A 22906-nucleotide genomic window follows, 5' to 3' on the forward strand; every position below is an offset into this window, starting at 1 on the left:
TCTTAAGGAGGTCAGGTCTGCTGTCTTGTCCTTGGTTTTCATTGGCTGAAGATATGCAGCATCTTGATTGGATGTTGAATTTAGTTGCATTTGGAAAGTGTGAAGTTTGTTCACTTGCTGTCTTTCTGCTAACCTGGCAAGGTGGTTGGAAAGTCATGGATTGAGGATTGTGACTTTGATGAATTACAGGTTAGTTACATTTGGTTTTATATAAAAGGAATAAAATACCTAAATATGTTAAATTGTTGAAAGGTTAATTCAGTATTTATTGTAACTGAATTTATGTATTTGGTGGAGGTATGTTTGACCTATGGTTAGAAGTTGTTGGTGTCAATAAATTCACTTACAATTGATTCAGATTAATGTTTGAGTCCAAACAGATTGTAAGTTTACTGTACTGATGAGGATTAGCATTTCCATGCTAATTAAGGCATACATATTTTAGGTCCTTGGTTGGTGTTTTGTTGGTGCCTCACAACATGTGGCCAGTTTGTAACAAGTTGTCCCATAGATGGTAAGACACGCTGATAGTTCATTGTTGTTTTGAAGATGTCATATGTGTTCCACAACTCGTAAGGATCTCAATATGTAAATGAAATATTAATTTTGTGATGTCCATTTGTTTTGATTTCTTTTTATATGTTCAGTGGTAGAACTGTAATTGATAATTATCTGAACAATGTGCAATAAAATGAATGTGATAAAATAGGTATTTTGATGGAATGTTATATATTCATGTACATTGTTTCAGACTTGTATTATTTATACAAACTACTGTAATAAATCCGAATTACAGCCTCAACGGAGTTGTGTTGTTGAGTCAGAGCCATCCCCGTTACATATAGCCTGATCAACAAAGATGAAACCTGTTTTACTCGGTAATCTTACGTTGATTTTGTTGTAAAATTATGTAGACTTTGTTGAATAATTTGGTTTCTTATAAAAAAAATATTCACTTTGATAAAAATGCTGATTTTGATGTAAAATTTTGATTTCATAGTAATGTTGACTTTATAAAAATGTTAACCTAAATGGATGCAGAATCTGATTTAAAAATACTTTGATCTTGAATTTGGTGAGAAGTATGATATAGCATTGTTTTGAAAGTAAGACTAATTAGGTACATGGGGAGTCTTGGGGAGTCTTGGGGAGAGTAGTGAGCTCGGGTTCACTACTAGTCAATCTGAATGTTGTATTAAATGGCATTATTTTGAAAACAAATGAAAACATTTTAAGTTTAACTATCTGCCACTGGTAAAAAATGTTAGGACTTAAATAACGAAGTCAATGTATGTCTTTATATTTTGTCTTATAATCCTAATTAGTTTACTATCATATTTGTATGCATTTTGAAACTTAATAAAATGCACATGATCTGCTTATACTTAGTGAATTTATAACATGATTGTAATATCTTGAACTCTTATAAAAAGTTATAGATTGACAATGTGTATCATATATCTCACACACACGCCCTAAGTGCGACCTAGTGTATGTTGTCTGGCTCATTACACTTCACAGCAAAAAAAAAGATTCTGTTTAATGCCATAACATTAAACAAATAAATAAAAACAAAATGCAAATATTACAATTAAAACAGACTAAAGTTATAGCAACAATATCAGGCTATTACCTTGTTCGGGGAATGTATCCATCAATATCCACATAAAGGAATGAGATGCCATTCATCTGCAGCTGACAAGGTATCCTGTTCCATGTCATGTGTCTTTTAACAGTCTAATATGCGAAAAAGTGATCTATCGTTTCAGGTTTTTCATATTGTGTAGAGTCTGATTGGTCACCCAAGATAGCACACCTGGCAACTAATTGCATGATGTCTGCCATTCTTTAAAAAAGTAATTTAGTTAGCCAATAATGAGCAATCAATCAATGTATTGGCGGTTAATCCTTTGAAGGAAGGACGTTGTTTTTACAAAGAGACTTTACGACAGGGTGTATTCAGTATAGATTAGTAAATCTACATACATAAACATTACCTTTGACAAGTCTGCTGTGCAAGATAAAAGCAATTAATCAATCAGCGTGTTATCGGTTAATCCTTTGATCGATGTTTGTTTTGTAACCGGCTGATAATTCCTCTTACTGCACTTCCATGCGCATATTACATAAGATGTAATACATTTGCCACATCAGTAATGAGTATTTACTCCAGACACAAGAAATGCCAAATGGGAACCTCAGAGTGGTGCTATCACTAATTATACCTGTTATAAATTCATTAATTGACCATCAAATAAATGATGACAAATAACGTGTAGATTTACCACCAAACAAGGGTTACAGCAAGAGAGTAGTAATCGCGGTGTCTGCCCGGGAAAGCGAAATTTCAATATTCCCTATTCCCAGTAAAGCGAAAACCAAAGTTGCGCTAGAAGTGCCGCGAAAGCGAATTGCTATGAAAACATCAGATTGCCGTACTTTAGATTACCGCGCGACACCAATACTCGTTCTGTGAGCCGCTTAACTGAAATGAAGTTTCAGTTGTTTCAAGTTTCAGCACGTACGTGACCCTATTTAACTATAGTTTTATTAATTCATGTAATGAATTACTATCATTGTTGAAAGAACCTTATTTGTCAATGTTCCGTCAACTTTTTTCAAGTGAAATATCTTCTCTTAAAATGTATCCAAGTTTATTAAGATTGTTTGTAAACACTTTAATTGATGTATCATTTAGTCATCTTGTTGCACATTTTGTATGTACTCCTTTGTTATACTCATGTACCACCTATATCTGTTTACCCACGTGAGTGGGCATATCATTGTGAACTACCTGAGGGAAGTTGATCTGTATTATAAATTGTAACTATGTAATGCGAATAACGAATTGAGTGCCTTTGAATTAAGTGCTATGACATTTTCTGTATTTAAATAACAATGTTATGAATAAATATACTGAGTCAAAAAAGAAACTTCACAAAATGTAATTTGAAAAATAATCAATAATTTTTTTCTGATGATACATCTATGTATCTGAAATGGGATCCCTATCTTTCGACTCTAGAAAAACGTTAGCAAAACCCACTCAAACTCGAACTAACCTGTAGAGGTTTCAGATTCTTTGAATATATTCCTCCTTGGGGTACTTATAAGCATTTAAATGTCCATTTAAATTCCCTACGACAGTTGTAACAATATTTGAATAAAATATTTACAAAACAAAAACTACGTTTTGTCTTGTGAGACCACCCTTACAGGGCCTTCCGGCCCCCTACAGACAAGAGCAGGTAACTCTAGACCGTAACCTCGTACCTCACTTTCCATGCTGAACGAAGTCAGACAGAATCTTGAGGGGAGGTGGTGAGTACCCAAGGAGGAATATATTCAAAGAATCTGGAAACCTCTACAGGTTAGTTCGATTCTTTTTATATATTCCTCCTTGGGGTACTTATAAGCATAAGACAGACTCCTAAAGGCGGATCTCAGGGCGGCATTCTGTCTGCTTAAACACCCCGACAAGAAGTGGAATTTCCCAAGCTAATTATAGCAGAAAAGGCACACTTACCCGGTCGCGTGTCCACCAAAGCCAATCAGGCGGGGCATGAGCCAGGGTCAGGGTTAAGCATATGCAAATTTGTCCATGAAACCTAAGCTAATGCAGCGAAGCGAGACACACCCTCCCTCCTTCCCGTAATCTACCGAGGAGGCGAAGATAAGGGTCCCTTAATAAACCCAGAAGCGAAATGCGGAATATGAACAGCAAAGTTTCCAAGGGCAGTTTAGTCTAGAGCTTCTCGGTTAGAAAGCAAGAGACATGGGAATAAAAACCAGCACCACATAAAACCCATCACCAAGGGAAAATGTAACAAGATTTGTAAAACCCAACACCAGTGTTAAAAATTGGCAGATAATGGTTCACACAATAAAAACCTCGAAGCTCAATCGGCTAGAGAGGTGGAACCATACCCACTGGAGAACTGACTGACCGAACCGAGCGCGCTCACTGGAGAGTCTGTCAAGTTGGTAATGACGGATGAGCGATACTTTCGGACGGCTCCAAATAGCAGCGGAGCAGATCTCCTCAATGGGCAGGGCTGCAGCGTAAGCTGTCGATGTAGCTACTGCCCTAACCGAATGAGCTTTCAACCCAACAGGCGGGATCGCCCTGTTTGAGTATAACTCATATGTATGGCAGAGACAAGCCACCGAGAAATGGTCTGCTTGGTGGCGGAAGACCAGCCTGAACCCGCCATAACAACAAAACAATTGGTTACCCTTACGGGTACCCTTGTTCGTTTGATATAAGCCTGAAGTGTCTTCACGGACATCTAAGGCGTGAGTACGCGTCGTAGAGAGGTACCGGACAGGGAAGGCTGAGTGAAAGCTGGGAGCTCAATAAAAGCCGTCACATGGAAGGGACTATCCTTCTTAGGGCCGGTAAGTCTCAGGCAGCCGAATGCTAACTCTGTCTTTGTGAAAAACAGTAGCGGGATCGGCCGACATTGCGTGAATATCGCCAAACCGCCTGCCAGAAGTCACCGCCACAAGAAGCGCCGTCTTCCACGTCAACAGCTGGAGGGAAAGAGCCGACAGATTGTGAAACAGTGACCCGGACAGCCAATCAAGAGCGATTGACAAGTCCCACGGGGACTAATCCGTCGGACAACGGGACGGATTCTGTCCACACCTGCTAAAAGCTGTACAAGAGGGTGCTGCCCCAAGAGAGCACCGTCAACAGGAATATGAAGCGCCAGAAATAGCCGTAGAATATCCCGAACAGTGGAAGCCGCTAGACCGGCTTCCAACCCGAGACTGGAGGAATTCTAACACACAGACTAAATCTGTAGAAAGGGATCAAGAATCCCCTGTTGACACACCAGCGAATAACAGGCCCATCTATCCTCATATTGAGCGTTTTGTCGAATCCCTCAGCGAAGCCAGAATTGTGTCTGCAACTGGTGCAGGAATTCGCTTCGCATGGAGGCGATCCCTGATAGCGGCCAAGCCACCCACTGAATCCTGGGATTGGTGGGGAAGCTCCGTTCTGGGATAGGAGGTCGGTCGAAAGGTAATAGAACAGGAGGCTGAGCCAGAAACCTGAGAATTACGGAAACCAGCTTTGTGCCGACCAAAGGGGTGCCAGAAGCACAAGTAGCCGAGCTGGTTGTGCGGTCAGCTCGCGACAGGACCCTGGAAATCAGTGGTATCGGGAGGCGCCCACAGTACCCTGTCCGTCCAATCTAGCTGAAAGCGTCGTTGGCTAGCGCACCCGGATCGAATCGGGAGCAAAACACAGGAATCTGGTTCGTCACCCCAGGCGCAAACAGATCCACCTGGAACGACCCGAACAACTGGGAGATAATCCCGAATATCTCCCGGTCGAGCATCCACTTCGTGTGGGGCTAGTATCGCCGTGAGAGAGCATCTGCGCGGGCGTTGTCTACCCAGGAGATAAACAGGCAAAACCGAATGTTGAACTGATCGCACCACAGTAGAAACTGCCCGCCTCCTGAAGGGCGGCGGAGACACTGTGCCGCCTTGCTTGAGAATGTAAAGACATGGCGTTTGATTGTCCATTTCTAGGCGAACCCTGCGGCCCTGCACCAACACCGGAAGCACTTTCGAACACCTTGCGGACTGCTCTCAGTTCTAACACATTGATGTGTAGGCTGACCTCCCGCTCCGACCAGAGGCGGAGGCTGAGTGCTCGCCCAGGACCCCCAACCTGTGAGGGAGGCGTCCGTCTGAACTGAAGGGAAGGTGTCGGGGTGTCGAGGGGATCCCCTGGACAAATTCCGGCGTCCGTCCACCATCGCCAAGTGAGGATTAACCACTCTGGCGTTATGAGCATAATCTCGTAGCCCTGCGAGTGGGACCACAGCTGAGCTAATGCTTGCTGAATTGGTCGCATCCTCAAGCGCGCCGCGCCAAACCCGTCCACTGTAAGCGCCATGTTGCCGAGCAACCCGAAGCCATGTTGGGCCGGCGCAAGCGGGGACTGGAGGAACTGTAACACAGTCCCGGACTTTGGCGATGCGGTCGGAGCAAGGGAAACAATCCCTAAGCGCCGTGTTGAATCTAGCTCCCAAGAATATCAGATCCTGCGTGGGGCGAGGTCTGATTTCTTGAGATTGATAATCCAGCCCAGTGACACCAGAGTATCCAGCGCACAGTGTGGAGGCTCTGCTTAACTGAAGCCCTAAGGCCCGTAGAAGCCAATCGTCCAGATGCGGGTGACAACACCTGCCCTGAGACCTGGCTAACTGAGCTGGGATTAGCATAAGTTTGGTGAACACCCTTGGCGCCGTGGAGATGCGAAGGGAGCCGCGTGAAACTGGTAGCACGTCCCGTCGAAGGAGAACCGGAGGTACTTCTTGAATCCGGAGTGCATTGGAACATGGAGGTATCGTCTTTGAGATCGATTGGCGTAAGCCAATCCCCTGCCGGAGGAGATCACTGACCTGAGTGTCTCCATCCTGAAAGGCGGCACCTCCAGTAATTTGTTCAGCCCTCTGAGATTCAGAATGGGTCTGAACCCTCCGTCCTTTTGGTCACGAGGAAGTAGGTGGAATAAAACCCCTCTTCGCTGACTCACAGGAACCACCTCGATGGCGCCTTGGTCAGTAAAGACTGAACCTCGGCGCGGAGGACCTCCGCCTTGTTGCGGGGGTCGGCACAGGCGTGTGCGAACCCGGAAGAAGGACGGAGGATCGGCGCCTCCACTGTGGCAAATGGCCATCCCTGGCGTGGACAGGACCCAGGGATTTGAGGTGGCTGCCTCCCACTCCCGGAGGAATAGGGACAGCCCGCCGCCGACAGGGGCGACATGTGGCAAGAGGCAGTGCACCCCACCGTCGGCAAGTCTCCGCTTGCGTGAGTGGGGGCAACAAGGGCTCTGGGGAATGAATCAGTGGGAAGCGGGGCTGGCTTCCCCTTGCCCCGAAAAGACTGCTGCGCTGGAGCAGGCTTGCCCCTGCCTCTCGTCGCCTGCTCCGCTTGGACTGCAAAGGGGCAGCCCACTTAACAACATCCGCCGCCCGAGGCAGAAGGGTAGCGGGCATAGCGGGGAGGGCTGATGGCGAGGGCGGAGGGCTGCTCCAACAAAGGCTTTGAGTCCTTAAAGGTAGAGACAGCCTCGCGGCCTCCCTTACCACCTGCAAGGCCCCAGGGAACAGGGAAGATCCCATGGTATAGGGCAATGACAGTAGAGCTTGCTGTGTGGCGGCGAATACAGCGCCACAGACAGCCACAGGCGGCGCGCAAGCCCATGGCGGCACCCATCATCTGGCTGGCACAGCACCGAATGCTGTCCCGAGCCAGATGCGAGTGTCGATCCGTTAACTGCAGCGAGCACCGACTCCGATGAATCGGCACCGCAAGCGCTGTGGGCCACCAGCTGTCCCTGCAATGCGGACAGGTAGGCTGAATGGGCCGGCTACTTTAAGTTGCTGGGCGGCGCACGGTAACATTCTTGAATGACCGGTAGGCAGACTTCAGCGGCAGTGGCGTACTAGCGGAAAAGGGGGCGCCTGCCCTGCCTGGCGAGGCCAGGGAAGGCGAAAACGACCCTCTGCCTAACGTGAGGCAAAGGCAAAGGCGCGTGACTCGTCCACCACTGGTGGTTTGAAGGCGTCTCCTCACCTAACTGGTACCGCCTGCCGGCGTCAGGCAAATCAAAAGCAGCGGCGAGTACCAGCCAGGGGCGGATTCACCACCTCACTGACCAGTGATGGGAGAATGCGTGAAGCGTGCCTCTGCGACCCGGTTAGGTCGCGAGCGCCTCCCGGGGGCGAAACTCCAGCGGGGTCCGGGTGCGGGGCGGGAACAGCCACCTGCGGCAGGACCCGGCGATCTTATCCCGAACCTGCGCAGGGGCGAGGCAAAGATGCGGCACTCCGCCTCGATTCCACCGTCCCTTCCTCCTCCTCCATATCGACCTCGGCAGAATCCTCGGCCGCCATAATCTCAGACTCCTGAGAGAGCGCCCAAGGAGGCGCCAGAGGCAGGACCAGAAAAACTCATAAGGTCAAGAGGAGCCAGGGGAAAAGCATCGCCCTGCGGGAGGAACCAGCGCCAGGTGCCCGAGTCAGCCGAGGAACCTGCCGCAACAGGCTTCCGGGCAACCCAGACTGGCTGCCAGGTGCCGAGGTATCCCGAACTGGTAGCGGCCTAGGCGACCGCCAGTCGGGACACCAGGCAATGACAGGGGCAAACCTGTATCGCCCGGCACCAGGCACCTGTGACAGACCAGCGCGCATAAAGCCAGGTCGCCACCAGGCGCCGAGGGCATGCTATCGCCAGGGCGAAGCCAGGATCAAGCCGCCCGGGAGGCGTTCTCGAGCGAAGCTTCGGGCGCAATAACCCCAGATGTGTCAGCTCCGTCCCGGCGACCGGGCGGCTGAGCTCCTTACGGAACCCGCTAGCGCCGTATCAATCAGGGACTTGACTGGCGACATCTGCTCCTGGAAAAAAGCGGTTAGCGAATCAACAGGAACGCTTTTACAGGTGCTGAATCAAGAGGGGGTGGCGGGTACAGAGCGGAAGCAGTAGGAGATGCAGAAGGGGCATGAGTGCGTGAAGGCGAAGCCGCCTTAGTCGCCTTAGCTTTTGGGAGCCGGCTCAGCGTGGGAAGCGGCTCCCGTGGACCCCTTTTTACTATGGGGCGGCGGGACGGGGGATCCTGTGCCCAGAGATCACCCCGCCGAAGCAGGTTGCTGTAGAACAAGCGTGTCTATCCGCCTCGCCGAATGGTTTGGGGCGAGAACATGGCACATGCCGCACACCCCTCTTCCTCATGTTCCTTCTGCACTAAACAGCGTAAGCGAACCTGCGTGGGAATCCCGTGCGGGAATTGCAGCAAAGGCGCGAAGTACAGGGTTTAAACTGCAACAAGTAAAAACCTGTGCAGCAATCTACCCTATACCCACATACAAATACATGTAAAAAGCGCATGGGCGACACAACTAATCGCGACAAAGCGTAGCATGCAGTTGACAACCTAGTACACTGCAGCAGCATAACTAACAATTCACGTTTTTAGCGTAATATAGAAAATGCGAGCAGTAGACATCGCCCTACTGCGTACAAAGATACAAATAAAAACCACTAAAACCACCTGTAACATTGAAAAACCACATGGGAAACCAATGAACAGGAAGGCTAGCGAAGGGACCTGTCCGCCATCTTGACCGCACTAGCGAGCCGACGCGACAGGTACCAAGTTACAACGAGAAATTATGAATGAAAAATTCAGAAAAACCTCCAATTAAGCCCATGCAGGGAAAAAAGAGAACCATACATACAGTTGCAGTTTCTGAAACACTCATAACTCTCTTAGTCGCAAGGAAAAACCTTCTGGTATGGACCCACGTCTTGTCGGTACAACGACAGCATGGAAAGTGAGGTACGAGGTTACGGTCTAGAGTTACCTGCTCTTGGCTGTAGGGGGCCGGAAGGCCCTGTAAGGGTGGTCTCACAAGACAAAACGTAGTTTTTGTTTTGTAAATATTTTATTCAAATATTGTTACAACTGTCGTAGGGAATTTAAATGGACATTTAAATGCTTATAAGTACCCCAAGGAGGAATATATAAAAAAGAACCATCCATTCGTCGTGCAAAGGACGTTAGTGCCAAATCAGGTTTTGCATGTGCAGTCGATCACGTGATCTCCGCATCGAAGTTTTCTTCATATGCACGTGTTTGCATTGGCCTCAAGAATTGAAAAAACACTTTTAAACCACAGTTCTAACGGTACTTGAAATGCCACGATTGTCAAATGTGCAACGTGAACGTGCATGTTGCAAGCGGGAAGATCAGTTATTGACGTCGCAAGAGCAATGGGATGCAGCCGTCGTACTGTGTATGACTTGTGAGGTCGTCTACAACAAACTGGCACCACCGGCTACACGAACCAGGGCTGAGATGTTTAGAGGTCGACTGTCCTCACAGACCATTCGAAATCGGTTGCGGGCTACCAATCTCCATTCTCGACGTCCATATCGCGGGCCAATATTGACGCCGTTTCAACGTCACCTCCGATGGACCCAGAGAGACTGGAATCGAGTCGTCTTTACCGATGAATCCAGGTTTACCCCTCAGATTCGCGGACGGCAGGCATAGTCTGGAGACGACGTCCTGAACGGTATGCCCAATGTTGTGTACAGGAAGTCGACAGATTCGGGGGCGGAAGTTGCATGGTGTGGGGTGCTTTCTGTGGGAACAACCGTTCCCGACTTCTGGTCATCTGTGGAAACCTCACAGCTGCTGCTTACGCGACCAGGTGCTCACCCTGAACTTCGTTCCTTTCATGGCGGCTCATGGCCCAGGTCTACAGTTCCAGCACGATAATGCTTTGGCCGCATACCGCTGATGTTGACCGCGAAATTTCCTTCAAAGCGCTGGAATCAGCGTCATGGACTGGTCATCGAGGTCCCCTGACTTTAATCCAATACAGCACGTTTGGGATGCACTTGGGAGAAGGCCGTGGTCTTAGGAACCAACCTCACAATTTGCAGGAACTTGGCTGCCTTGCAAGAGCAATGGCGCCAGAATCCCCAACCCGTGTTCACAAGCATCAGGCAGTCGATGAGGAGGCGGTGTTTGGCAGTGGTGAATGCGCGGGGCGGCCATACACGATATGGAACTGAGAAATTTCGCATTTTTATTCTTGTGACTTGACATTCTGTATACCCATGTTTTGGAACGGCGGTGTAGCCTAATGGAACTGATTATGGCACTGTCAGTGTATCGAGTACATCACACAGATCTCAGCAATGAAATAATAACAATTTAACCATCTTACCATCTCTTGTTCTTTTATAGTGCCCTGAAGAAAGAATGTGAAGTTTCTTTTTTGACTCAGTATATGTTTTTAAAATAAAACTCATTTGGACTTTGGACTTAACATGTTTATGAATGCAGACTTGATTTCGTCATGAAATGGCTGGAATAATGCCGATGTGACGTAAAGCCCAACTCAACTCAACTCAACCTTTCTGGCACTCCACGACCAAGCATAAATAGTAGGCCTAGTGTTTATTATCTCCTCAAAGGCTAGAAATCTCCACATTCCTATCGATTGTTTGTTTAAATGTTTTGACTGCATGATCCTACCAATCATGTTATATGGTTGCGAGGTGTGGGGACATTCAAATATAGACATTTTAGAAAATGTTCACAGGTAATTCATGAAATATTATTCAAAAGTACACCATCCTAAATGCTCTACGGAGAGACTGGACGAATTCCTATCTCTGTATATATTAAAAGTTAATAATTTCAGTTTGGTTTAAACTTGCTACTAATGTACATCAAAATGAAATGTCAGCTATAATTCACAATGTTCTATCACAAATGCTAGAAAATAGTATGTATGCTTCACCATGGCTTGCTAATGTTAATGTAATTTCCTGAATAAAATTGATATTTTATACTTATCCTGACTCATGCTTATTGCTTGTCTCCCTTTCCTTCCAAATGCTAGTGGAACACTTGAATCCCCTTTTGAAGCTCCCTTAAAAAAAAGCGGACGTAAAATCACTTACCAGGAGTCATCTCCCTTCCCCAGGTTTTGGCGGAAGCCGCCACCTCTCATGCTTATTGCTTGTAGAATCCTGACGGAATTGGTGGTGGGTCAAGCCACTTCTGGATTCCTTAGTGATGAATTTACGTCCTATTTACCCCCCATGGGAACTTCTGATGGCACTGCTGCTGCTGTTGATCCATATGTCGAACTTTATCTGGTAAATTGGGGAGACCACAATATATCAAACTTTTCTGTAACCGTACATGTCGATTTCAATAACTAAGTATCAAGTGGAGCAGTGACCCTATCCGTGTACAAGTAATTCCTTACAAGTACAGGGTCTAATATTCATGCTAGTCTGTTCTAGACGTGTACATGGACTATAAGCTCTATTCCTTGGAGTATGAGCTTTGCATGACATGCGATAAAAGGGCGAGATACATCTCAGCGCCTTTGCGGGACCGTCAGCTGTTGTGCTACAACCAGAGGCCCAAACTGGTGGATACCGGGGACGTCCTCGGTAGCGATATCTCTGAGGTAGTGGTTAGCAAATACTGTCTCCGATTTCCAAAAACACCCTTCCATGATCGTGGATATTGAGCAGTTTCCATGTAGAGCGAGTGTAGATGCCAATGCTCTAACTTCGTGCGGGTTGGAGGCTCGTGGAGGCTCAAGTCCTGCTGCCTTGTAGGCTCGTAGTATGATTGCTCTCATCCAAACTGATATCGTAGTACGTAAAATCTCTGTGGGTGTCTCCGACGATATGGGGATGAAAAGGCGTTTGAATTTTCGTCTCCTGGTTTTAGACTTTTGTAGATAGATTTTCAGTGCTCTGATTGGACATAAGGATAAGTCTTGTATATCCTGTGGTCCAAGGAATTGTCTGTCCGGTTGACCTGGCAGTTGATTCTTGGCTATGAAATCCCATCTCAATCCTAGATGAACTATGTTGTGACGTGTGTCAAAACGTATACGTTCGAAGTCCAGAGCATGTATTTCTGACATCCCCGCCGCTGTTGCCAAGGCAATCAGAAATAGCATTTTCTGTGTAAGAAATTCGTAAGAAGTTCTTTCTAGTGGTTCGTACGCATCACTGGTGAGATGTCGTAACACCACATTGAGATCCCAAGCCGGCGCTTTAAATTTCCTTTGTTGGTCTTCCAGTTTAAAAGAGCGTAGCAAGGCCAGTAACTCTGGCACTTTCGTCAGTTTCACGCCTGTCTTCATGGTGATAATTGAGCTGAGAGCCGCTAGGTATGTAGATAATGTAGAATCTTTTAATCTTTTTATTTGTCTGAGATGACAAAGATATTCCGCCACTTGAGGATGTATTGCTTTCACTGCTGTGAAACCTTTCCTCGATGCATATTTCTCAAAGCTTGTCGTCATACAAGTTATGAGTAGATCTGCGTAAAGCTAGTGTAACTGCTTTCGCTGCTCTGGCGGAGTATCCTCTTTTCGACAAGCAAGTCGTGATACGTTCCATACGTGTAGGTGGAATGATCTGGGATACTTGTGAACTTGCTTGGTGTGAGGATGAATTAGTAGGGAAGCCACATTCTTGCCGGCCAGTAAGGCGCGACCAAAATCAGTTGTAGGTTGCTTGTCTGCCGGATTTCCTGTAATACCTGTGGTATTAACGCTGGCGGAGGGAACGCATACGCGTTTAGTCCTTCCCATGGGATGCTTAGAGCGTCTGTCGCCCATGCTTGCGGATCGGGAATTGGAGAGACGAATGTTGCCAGTTGATTGTTGAATCTTGTGGCGAATAGGTCTACGAGTGGAGATCCCATCGTCTGTATGATGCATCTGAATGCTTGTGGATGTAACATCCATTCTGTTGGGTATGGTTGATGTGGTCGAGATATCGCATCTGCTATTACATTCTTGGCTCCCGGAATGTGACATGCTTTCGCATAGATGTTCAGATTGTCTATTATGTTGAAGAGTTGAAAGCTGAGGTCTAGAAGATTCCAAGATCTTGTTGATCCTTGTTTGTTTATGTAGAACGCCACTGTTGAGTTGTCCGTATGGATCATCAATTTTGCGTTTCTTAGTATGTTGGACCAATGTAGTAGGGCATTTACTACCGCTTTCATCTCGAGCATGTTGATATGCAGATTCATTTCTTGTTTCGACCATTTCCCAGTAGCCACTTCGTTGTCGAGGTGTGCTCCCCATCCTTGCAGTGATGCATCTACGTAGAGGTGGACGTTGCACTCCGGCTCTATTAAGTAATTTCCGCCGCAAACATTCGACTTCTGAGTCCACCATAGTAGATATGGTTTTAGTCTGTCTGGTATTTCGAAGGGATCCAGACTGTGTAAATGAGCGTTCACAAATCTCTGTAGTGGGCACAGTTGTAGTCTTCCTCTGTGCGTCATGTCTTGAGCTGACATGAGGAGACCTAATAGGCTCTGCCATTCTCGTAGTGGTAACGGAGAGAGTAGAACTTGAGAGATCATTTGTTGTATCTTGATTCAACGATCCTCTGGAACGAGAATGCGATTCTTCGTTGTTATAAGCTGTATTCCTAGGAATTGTAAGTCCTGAGTAGGCTCTAGTTCCGACTTGAGGAGATTTACTAGCCATCCTAGTTGAGTGAGAAGTCTGATGGTGAAGTTCAATTGCAGTCTGAGTTGACTGGGATCTTGCTGAGCTTGAATCCCGTCGTCTAGGTAGAACGCACTGCGTAGACCTCGACGATGTAGATATATATTGATGGGCTTTGTCACTCGAGTAAACAACCAGGGGGCCGACGATATTCCAAATGGCAGGACCTTCCATTGGAAATGACGTCCGTTGAACAGGAATCGAAGATATTTCCTTGACTCCGGATGGATCGGGATGTGTAAGTATGCATCCTGTAAATCTATGCTGGCGAGGTAGTCTAGCGGACGTATGAGATGTCGTAGTTGTGGTAGATGTATCATCTTGAACTTTGCAGGTGTTAGCAGGTAATCTTGTTGAATTTCCTCATGTTGTAAATGAGTCGGAACTTTTCTTTGGAGTTTTTCTTTGGTACCAGAAAAATTGGGGAGTAAAAACCTGGTGTGACGCAGTCCTGTTTTATCTCTTCTATTGCCTCTTTCTCTAGTAGTGTGATAGCTTCTAGTAGATTTCCCTTCTGGTCTGCAGCGTAGTTGTGAAACAGTGGGTTGATTGTTACTGGTGGAACTGCTTGTAGCTGTATCCTGTAACCTTTGCGTAGAATCTGAGATATGAAGTCGTCTTGAAGAATTCCCCAATTCTTCCAGTAGAGTTGCAGACGTCCACCCACTTGTGAAGGTTGTACTGGAACGGTTGGGGGTGGAAGACTCCAGTCGTTCCCGAACCCGTTTTTCATCGTCTGGAACTTCTGGCACCTCGAAAGGGCCGACCTCTTCCGTAGTTACCTCTTGGAGCTGCAGATGGGCGACGAAAAGAATCCTTATTCCCTTTAGCGTTGCCTAATTTCTTATCCCTTGCTCTCTGGATGCCTGCAAACTTCGATTTGCCGGAATAACGTTGGGAGGTCTGACATATCACACTGGCCAGTGTATCGATAGACTTGATCATCATCACCTCTCTGGAATCTTTAGCAACTTCTTTGGCGACTTCATCAATTTCTCCTGCGAAGATGGATGGTGCTGACCAAGGGGCTCTGTAGAGTGTCTTGGTAAACTTCTCGCTCCAAGTACAGGAAGATAACAGTCCTTGCCTTCTTGATAACGTTAAGCCTGCAGAAATGGATGATAGGTGTTCAGACATGAACTGATGATCCTTTTTCCGTGTAAGTAGAGCTTAATAAATCATTTGATCTTCCTCTGAAGTTGAGTTCTTAAACTTCGAGATGAGGGTCTCATTGATAGCCCTTGACCTGGCTAGGCCGAAGAAGGTTCGTCTGGTTACTGTGTCTAACTGTGCCAGCTTTTTATCTTCTATCTTGTAAGATTTCGTCCGAGTGTCGTTGATGATCTTATAATTCTCGTCTATCTCTGGGGCCTTCATGAAGGGTTCCATATGGTGTAGAGAGAACTTCTTTGCGTTGAACTGGTATTTAGTTGCCTTCTTGAAGGCTGTGCTGAGGTTGTCTGGAACGTCTGACACAGGGTCGATAGGTGGCATCGTGAGTGTGTCTATATCATCATTCAACATCAAGTACGATAGTGCTTCGTTGGCCTCCTTAGAGGGTGATGCGAGTTCCAAACCGTTGGCCATCCATGACTTGATTTCAGAGTCGGAAAATATAATTCCGCCGTCATCTTCCTGCTCTGAGGATTGATGTCTTCTAGTGTCGTCTGAAAGAGGAGATCTGTAAGGTGATCTGTATGACGATCTACGTGGTGACCTGCGTGGTGATCTGTATGGAGACCTGCGTGGTGACCTTCGTGGCGAACCATACGTTCATGAATGTGTTCGTGACTTCCTTCATGAGGACCTGTGTGGAGATAGAGATGATCGTGCGCCTTCGCGCAAACCTGCGTGTAGGTGAACGGCTTTGTCGAGGGTTGGAGTCTTGTGACGAATCTCTGTGCCTTCGTGCGGGTGTTGATTCTCTTCTCCTTGGTAACAAACCGTTACGTGCAGGTTCGTGACGAATGTCTGTATCTGAAGTCGATGATGATCTAAGTGGGTTCGGCGAACGTCTAGTCCTTTCGCCGAACGTAGTCGGTGCAGGTTCCACGTTGGTATGGCTGCCAGATATTCGATGCGGACGCTGTAGTCAAGCTGGAATCTTCATGTACGCACTGCAGGACGTTGGTTCCCAACGGACGTGGTGTGCAGCTCAGTTGACCTTCAATCGGGTTCGTCGCAGACGTTGTCTTCGTCGCAGCTCTCTCGCGTGCGAACCGTTGTTCCATCAGATCCAACATCTGTTGGGTAAATTGCTGCATAAAGGAGCCCGGGTTGAAGGTCTGCGTTGTCTGTTGTGACGACGACGCATCTGAGACGGATGAGGCTTCTTCCGAAGGGCGTTGAACCTCTCTGCCGAACGTCTATGTTGAATGGTTGTCCTGCGTGGTCACGGTAGAAGACGCCTTCGTCTTCTTCTTAGATGTGATCTCAGGCATGAGGATGGGCAGCTCATCGTAGACATCTATTTCATCCAGAGGGACGATCTCAGCTGAAAAGACCTCGTTTTCTGCGTTGCCCCATGTGGAGACTTCGACGAAGTCTTAGCTGTAGCTGACTTCTTCCTCTGGGAAGATGATGCCCTAGTCTTCTTAGACTGCGATGAGGAATTATCAGATGTAGATGACCTTTTCCTTGAGCCAGCGTTGTCTACAGCAGCGACCTCCTCCGTAGACGACCCCGGTAGACCACTGGAATGGTGAATCTGCGCAGCCACCAACTGCCGGTCCTCTGCAAGCTTAGCCGGTTTAGACATGTCGTGTAAATCTCGTCTGGACCTGTCCTTTGCACGTCTAGACAGATAAAATGAATATTTATAAAATGCAATATCCGACAAGGTGAAAACACAACTGACGAGAGTCATACGGTCTTGCAAATAGGACATAGGTAATGTGGATCAACAGCAGACAATCTATACCTACAACCAGAACAAGATTTCATCAATTGTAAACAATCTGAACAGTCACGTAAAACGTGATAAAACAGAAATTTGAGAATTAATTCCGTAGAATATTGTAGGTAAACGTTAACTAAAGCCTTATACAGCTAATTTAGAAGAAAGGCCTAAATAATAAAAGGATATAATGCCATATAGGGGACCAGGCGCTCTCACAACCTCCCACTCGGGCGAATCAGGAGAGAGTGAGGAGCATGGGTGACAGGTGGCGCCGTTTCCCGCCAAAACCTGGGGAAGGGAGATGACTCCTGGTAAGTGATTTTACGTCCGCTTTTTTTAAGGGAGCTTCAAAAGGGAATTCAAGTGTTCCACTAGCATTTGGAAGGAAAGGGAGACAAGCAATAAGCATGAGTCAGGATAAGGAAAAATAACGTATTTATTTATTTATTTATCAAATTTCTACCATGACTACGGTATCGGACGACTCCTCACATTTCTTTGTTTTTCTTGTGTATTGAGAGTCCCGGGAACGCTAAATTCAGTGTTCACTGTAGCTTGACCGTTCCCGCAAAAGCGACACCTAAATTGACGTTTGGTCCAGATTTCGCTTTCCCGGGCCATAACCGTAATCGCTGTATTGCATGCAAGTTTGATTGCCTGAAAAAAAACTTATGGCCCGACACTGTTTTGAGGATACGAAAGGAACTTTATTGTTACATAAGAAATATATATAAGCATTTGCTGTGTACTTAGTTAAAAACTGTATATACCTATGTACCTAAGTAAAATTTCAGATTTTTTTTGCAATGGCAAAGTGGGGTTGTTTTGTTTATGGATTCAAATATATCAAATGTGTGTTTTTTTATATTATAGTATACGTAATAGACATCATATTTTTACATGATTAAATATTGAGGTAAAAAACACAGAAATAGGATCAAATTGGATCAGTCACTATACCTTCAAAACATTTGAAAATCTGAAAAAGCCTACACTGCTGGGATACTTTATTACAATCAGACAAGAACTACCGGGCATATTTTCAAATAATGCCATCTGATGGGCATCCACTCTTCCTAATGTCCCACTGATTAGGTTGAAGAAATTCTGCCAAGGTGGACAGTAGCCAAGTCCCGTGTCCGTCACGGTAGAGGGAGCAGGGGCTGGCCAGTTTGCAGCTAGGTTTCGTAATTAGACTGTTGGCTGGAAACATTAATCGCTCTGGATTAGTGGCCCTTTAATCTTTCCAGGAATGTTAGTGCGACTTTGCTCAGCTACTTTTGTCAAACAGTGTCATATGAAATTCTGTCACTCACCATATGAAGATCAATATTGAGTAAGATGGCTGCATTATTCTGTGCTGGCCCATAGTCTGTTGAAGCCTCTGTTCTCCGCCCCCAGCCAGAGCGGAACTGGAGGTTAGCATCACTTGCGTTCTTCACATGTACTGGTAGAGCTTTCTGTAGCAGCAAACAACCACTCACTGTCCGACAACGTGTGTCAGTAGCAGGATAGTAGTATATATGATCATGTACTCCCACCTCTAAATCCTTACTAACAATGCTACAGTCACAAGGCTCTGTGTCTCACCTGAATTATTGAGATGGCACCATGCAAAGTCAAGATTAGAATTGTGCGAGCATTCTGTGACAAGTTTGGAAAAGTCATACAAAGTTAATTTCCATTGGCCTTGCAATATCAGCAAAGATGTTAAACACAGTGAAATCGTCATATAAAAGTTACTGCTAGATAGACAGATATCCTGAAAACACCTAAACCCCAATTCTGTCATGCACTCATTAGCAGAAGATGTGTTAAATATATTATACTATTTCTTCCATTTATCCTGGGATATTAATGCTTGTCTGCACTTTGTTCTCCATAAAATCATCAGATGATAACCTATAATCCAATGTTGCTATGGCTTCATTAATATGTGTAAAACATATCTTTAAAATATAAATATAATTACAGAACATACCGATATTGTAAGACCAGTATATTGTGTGCTCATAACAGGAACATACTCAGGTACGCTTTTACGATATCCTGATTATCGTACATTGGATGTACAGAATACACTGAAGTACTATGACAGGTGTACAGCTATCACTTACTCGGACATGGATGCCCTTGTCTGCGGACTCTGTGATGTCTGAGAACACAGGTTGACCCTGGGGGAACCTCCAACAGCTTCTTGACCATCTCATTATAGATCTCGTACATCTGAATGTACACTTTGGGGTTTTTGCGTTTGGTCTTTGTATCCGACTTGAATGTGTCTGAAATAGTAGGGATATATGTCACATAATTCTGTATGTTATCATGTGTTTATTGCATGAACCGGTCCTTGGTAATCCCAGTCTAACATGAACTTGTCCCTTTTAATCCATTTCTTATGTGAACTTATCCAAGGTTACTCGTTTCTCATAGCAATTGGTCCCTAGTAATCTGCTTCATAAAAGAATGGGTCATTTGTAACTCATTTTTTTTTATGTGAATTATTTCCAAAAGTAAAATCAAGGTGGAAATTTAAATCATGCAAACAATACAATAAATGTGAGCCCAACATCAACCAGTCCCAAATACCATGCTATTTTGAAAACAAAAATCTCAGTAATGGCCATAAGAAGTGTCAGATGACATTATAGTTGAAGTGCAAAGGTTATATCACAGCCAAGAAGGGGAGCACATATGTTGAGCCCCACTACTGGTACAAATATACTACATTTGTTCACATTTGGAGCACAAGAGCCCAGTTTGCAGTAAGATATCATTTCTGTTTCAGCAGCCCACCTTCCATGAGTTTGGCGAAGAGGTAGTCGAAGACCATCTGCACTAGCCCCGCCCTAGCACTGCTCTCGCCTGCCATGGTGTAGGACTTGCCTGACCCACTCTCCCCCGTCACCAGCAGACATACGTTGAAGCCTGACATCAGCATCTCCAGCAGCAGCTCTACCGTGTTCCGGAAGATGTCATACGTGGTAGAATCCCTCATGAAAAGGTTCTGGAAACTAGAAAATTGAAACCATCTTTTCAGCTTTGCTAAAAGTTGATATCTATCTACATAAAGCAGTTTCTAGAAATCCTTCCAAACTATTTTTGACACTTTTAAAGAAATTATAATATAGTGAAAGAAGTGACATGAGAAGAAGGTTTTACGCAACGCACAAACATGCCTCCAGTCTGCAAAAAATTAGATAATAGATGCTGAAAACCCCAAATACTGCATCCGGAGAGACGCACAAAAATACCTACAGCACATCAAGATTAGTTATCTGTGTGTGTTATTTCACCCATCAGTCATGACCATTGTCCACATGATCACTGATTCATTTCAGGCTCTGAAGTCATTATCTGAACGTACCGTACACAACATCATTTCAATACTTGACAGGACCCTCATATTACCGACAAGGAACTGTAAAATGTATTGATGGGGGTCCCTGGACCAGCACTTTTGTAAGTCATGGTAAAACACTGCATGAGACTTATTTCTGGTCAATTCTATACATTTGTGCATAACCAATGCACATTTGTGATGCGTAAACCCTGGGCGGCTCTAAACTTTTTATCTCAATATAGGGGAGGGTCAGGGTTTAATAACACAGTAACACAGACAGGTCTTTGTCTGCATTTCAGTTATTTTACAGTGATATTGGTCCCATGAGGTATGGGGTTCAGAAGGTGGGGTTTCCCCGACCCAAGAATCCCCATTTCCATCCCTAACTAACACCAATAACCATTGCCATTATAATGAAAGGATAAAATTGAAAAGAAACACATTAATCTTAATACTGGACACCTTACATTGATATCAACATGAAAGAAACTTATGTAAAAAATGCATAGTTTTTAAAAAAGGTAAGTATTTACTTGAAGAAATGTCCTCCTGGTGCTGTCAACCTCTGTGTTCCTTCAACTGATACGTTTTCCTTCCCCTCCCCTGGGACAAGGGGACGGATGCGCCCACTGACTTCAATGTTCATGGCTCCCTGTAATGTTGAAACTGGGATGAGAAGAAAATGACTGTCATCATATAGCAAAATGTTAATGTCTACAGTAGTTGGCCATAAGTTAGTCATCATTATTGAAATTCCCATAGACCTGCATGTCATTTAAATCGTGCAAGAAGAATTTTCATTATTCAACCACTGTAGCTGCTTAGTACATAATTCTATGTTTTTGTAATTGTTAAAGTATTTGTACTGGTGTCAGTTAATTAATTTGTCCTTACATCGTTTGTTCACAAGCTCTTAAGTAAGTAAAATGATTTAAAATAAAAGGTATAAAATTAACAGTATTATTGTTGTCCCACGGTTGCAAAAGATATTATCATTTGATAACACCTCCAGTACGTGTCACATACCGATAATAGAAAAAAGGCAAACGGTACTGCTGATACTCATATGTTGGGTGAGTTTGCGTACAGAAACGAAAAAAAGATTTCGGTAATTTGGTAATAGAAATATAGTCTATCTACATAGTTATGCGCTTTCTAATCGAAATGTCAGATTTGTAAAATATTTTCTTATCAGAAACAATATTAATAATTCAGATCTGTGTTTTTGTTTTTGCATCGTTTATAGATACATTGAAATGTAACAGATACCTTGAAATAAAGAAACCACACTGAGCAAATATACGGTTTGTCATATTTTGTTTACATCGCGACGCGCCATTACACAGGAAGCGCCTGGAATGCTGAAGAGTGTTCAAAGGGGACAACACTCTGCATCTGCTAAGCTCAACAAATGATTTGCTGCTGTGATTCAGTGGGAACAGTTCAAACCCCTAATTACCAGTTGTATCAGAAGGGTGGGTGGTTATTTGTTATGTATATAAATCGTTCGGTTATTTTAATCAAAATCTCAGCAATCGACGTACAAATTCCGGAATATAGAATTTAACATACTCGAGGAATCTAAGCTTTTTAAGACACGCCCTTCGGTGACAACCGCGAAACAGGATTGTGTACAGAAGATGGACCTTTTTCAAGAAAATAAATTGGTCCGTTAACCAGCCAGTCAAGTGTCAAGGAATCTCTTATATATTTCTGTACGGTTTCTAAAGTGGAGGAGAGCGGAAGGTCGCGGGTTCGATCCCCGACGCGTCATACCAAAAGACGTTAAAATATGGTACTTGTTGGTCCCTGCCTGGCGCTCGGCATTAATGGGTACAACAAGGACTGGTCGGCTCGGAGTCAGTATAATGTGTCTGAGTAGGGTATTCATGCTTCACTGCGGTATGGTATCTCAGTGGGCTAGCACTATAAAACCAGCTTCAGTCTAGGCTAGTACAAGCAGCCGCACATACACATACACACGCATGCACGTCGTCATATGAGCGAAATATTCTCAAGCACGACGTTAAACCCAATTTCACCTCACCTTTAGAGTGGAAATTAAATTCTCACATTTAAATTGATATTTTTCAAACTGTCACGTGGACCACATTTACGTTTAACGTGTCCTGTAAGATCCTGTAAGAGATTAATTAGCTCAAAACAAGAGGTCCTGTCCATGCGATAGTCCAGGGGCAATGTCCGATCCCGAAAAAACATGCTGGTTTTTAAATCTTTTCTTGCTGAGTTTCTCTTTTAAAAATATATAATACGGCATTTTGTTTTTTTGACTTTCGAGAATAAAGCTCATTTATGAGTGAAATTTACCGTAGTTCTTATTGTAATTTTAAATGTAAATTAAGGTATCGTAAGCCTACGAGAGTTTCGTGAAACGCCCATAAAATCGTAAGATTGTGCTACGAGAAAAGTTACGAGATCTAAGGCTTACGAGAGCTTTGTGAAACGGGACTCAGAACCGCCACTTTCATTTATCCGTATGCATGGTAGAATGCCAATCAAAGAAGTCATGGTAGAATGAAGCCTAACATTATATATATCTTGCTA

The 22906-nt window shown here is 44.9% G+C and overlaps 1 protein-coding gene and 1 long non-coding RNA gene across 2 annotated transcripts in view; one reads left to right on the top strand and one right to left on the bottom strand.

The window, feature by feature from the left end:
* The window catches only part of LOC124292515 (coiled-coil domain-containing protein 78-like), a 58369-nt gene extending 37382 nt beyond the window's left edge, over positions 1-20987 (bottom strand). Inside the window, 5 exon segments of the mRNA XM_046729635.1 lie at positions 18315-18458; positions 19116-19154; positions 19156-19280; positions 19795-20012; positions 20875-20987. Of these exon segments, the coding sequence (XP_046585591.1) occupies positions 18315-18458; positions 19116-19154; positions 19156-19280; positions 19795-20012; positions 20875-20987 (639 nt within the window).
* LOC124292518 lies at positions 128-21639 on the top strand. Its single transcript, XR_006902469.1, has 2 exons — positions 128-189; positions 19787-21639. It is a non-coding gene; the product is annotated as an uncharacterized LOC124292518 (long non-coding RNA).
* Positions 21640-22906: the final 1267 nt, after the last annotated feature.

This window comes from Haliotis rubra, unplaced genomic scaffold (genome assembly GCF_003918875.1).
Source record: "Haliotis rubra isolate DU_JTF1 unplaced genomic scaffold, ASM391887v1 Scf52, whole genome shotgun sequence".
NCBI lineage: Eukaryota > Metazoa > Mollusca > Gastropoda > Lepetellida > Haliotidae > Haliotis > Haliotis rubra.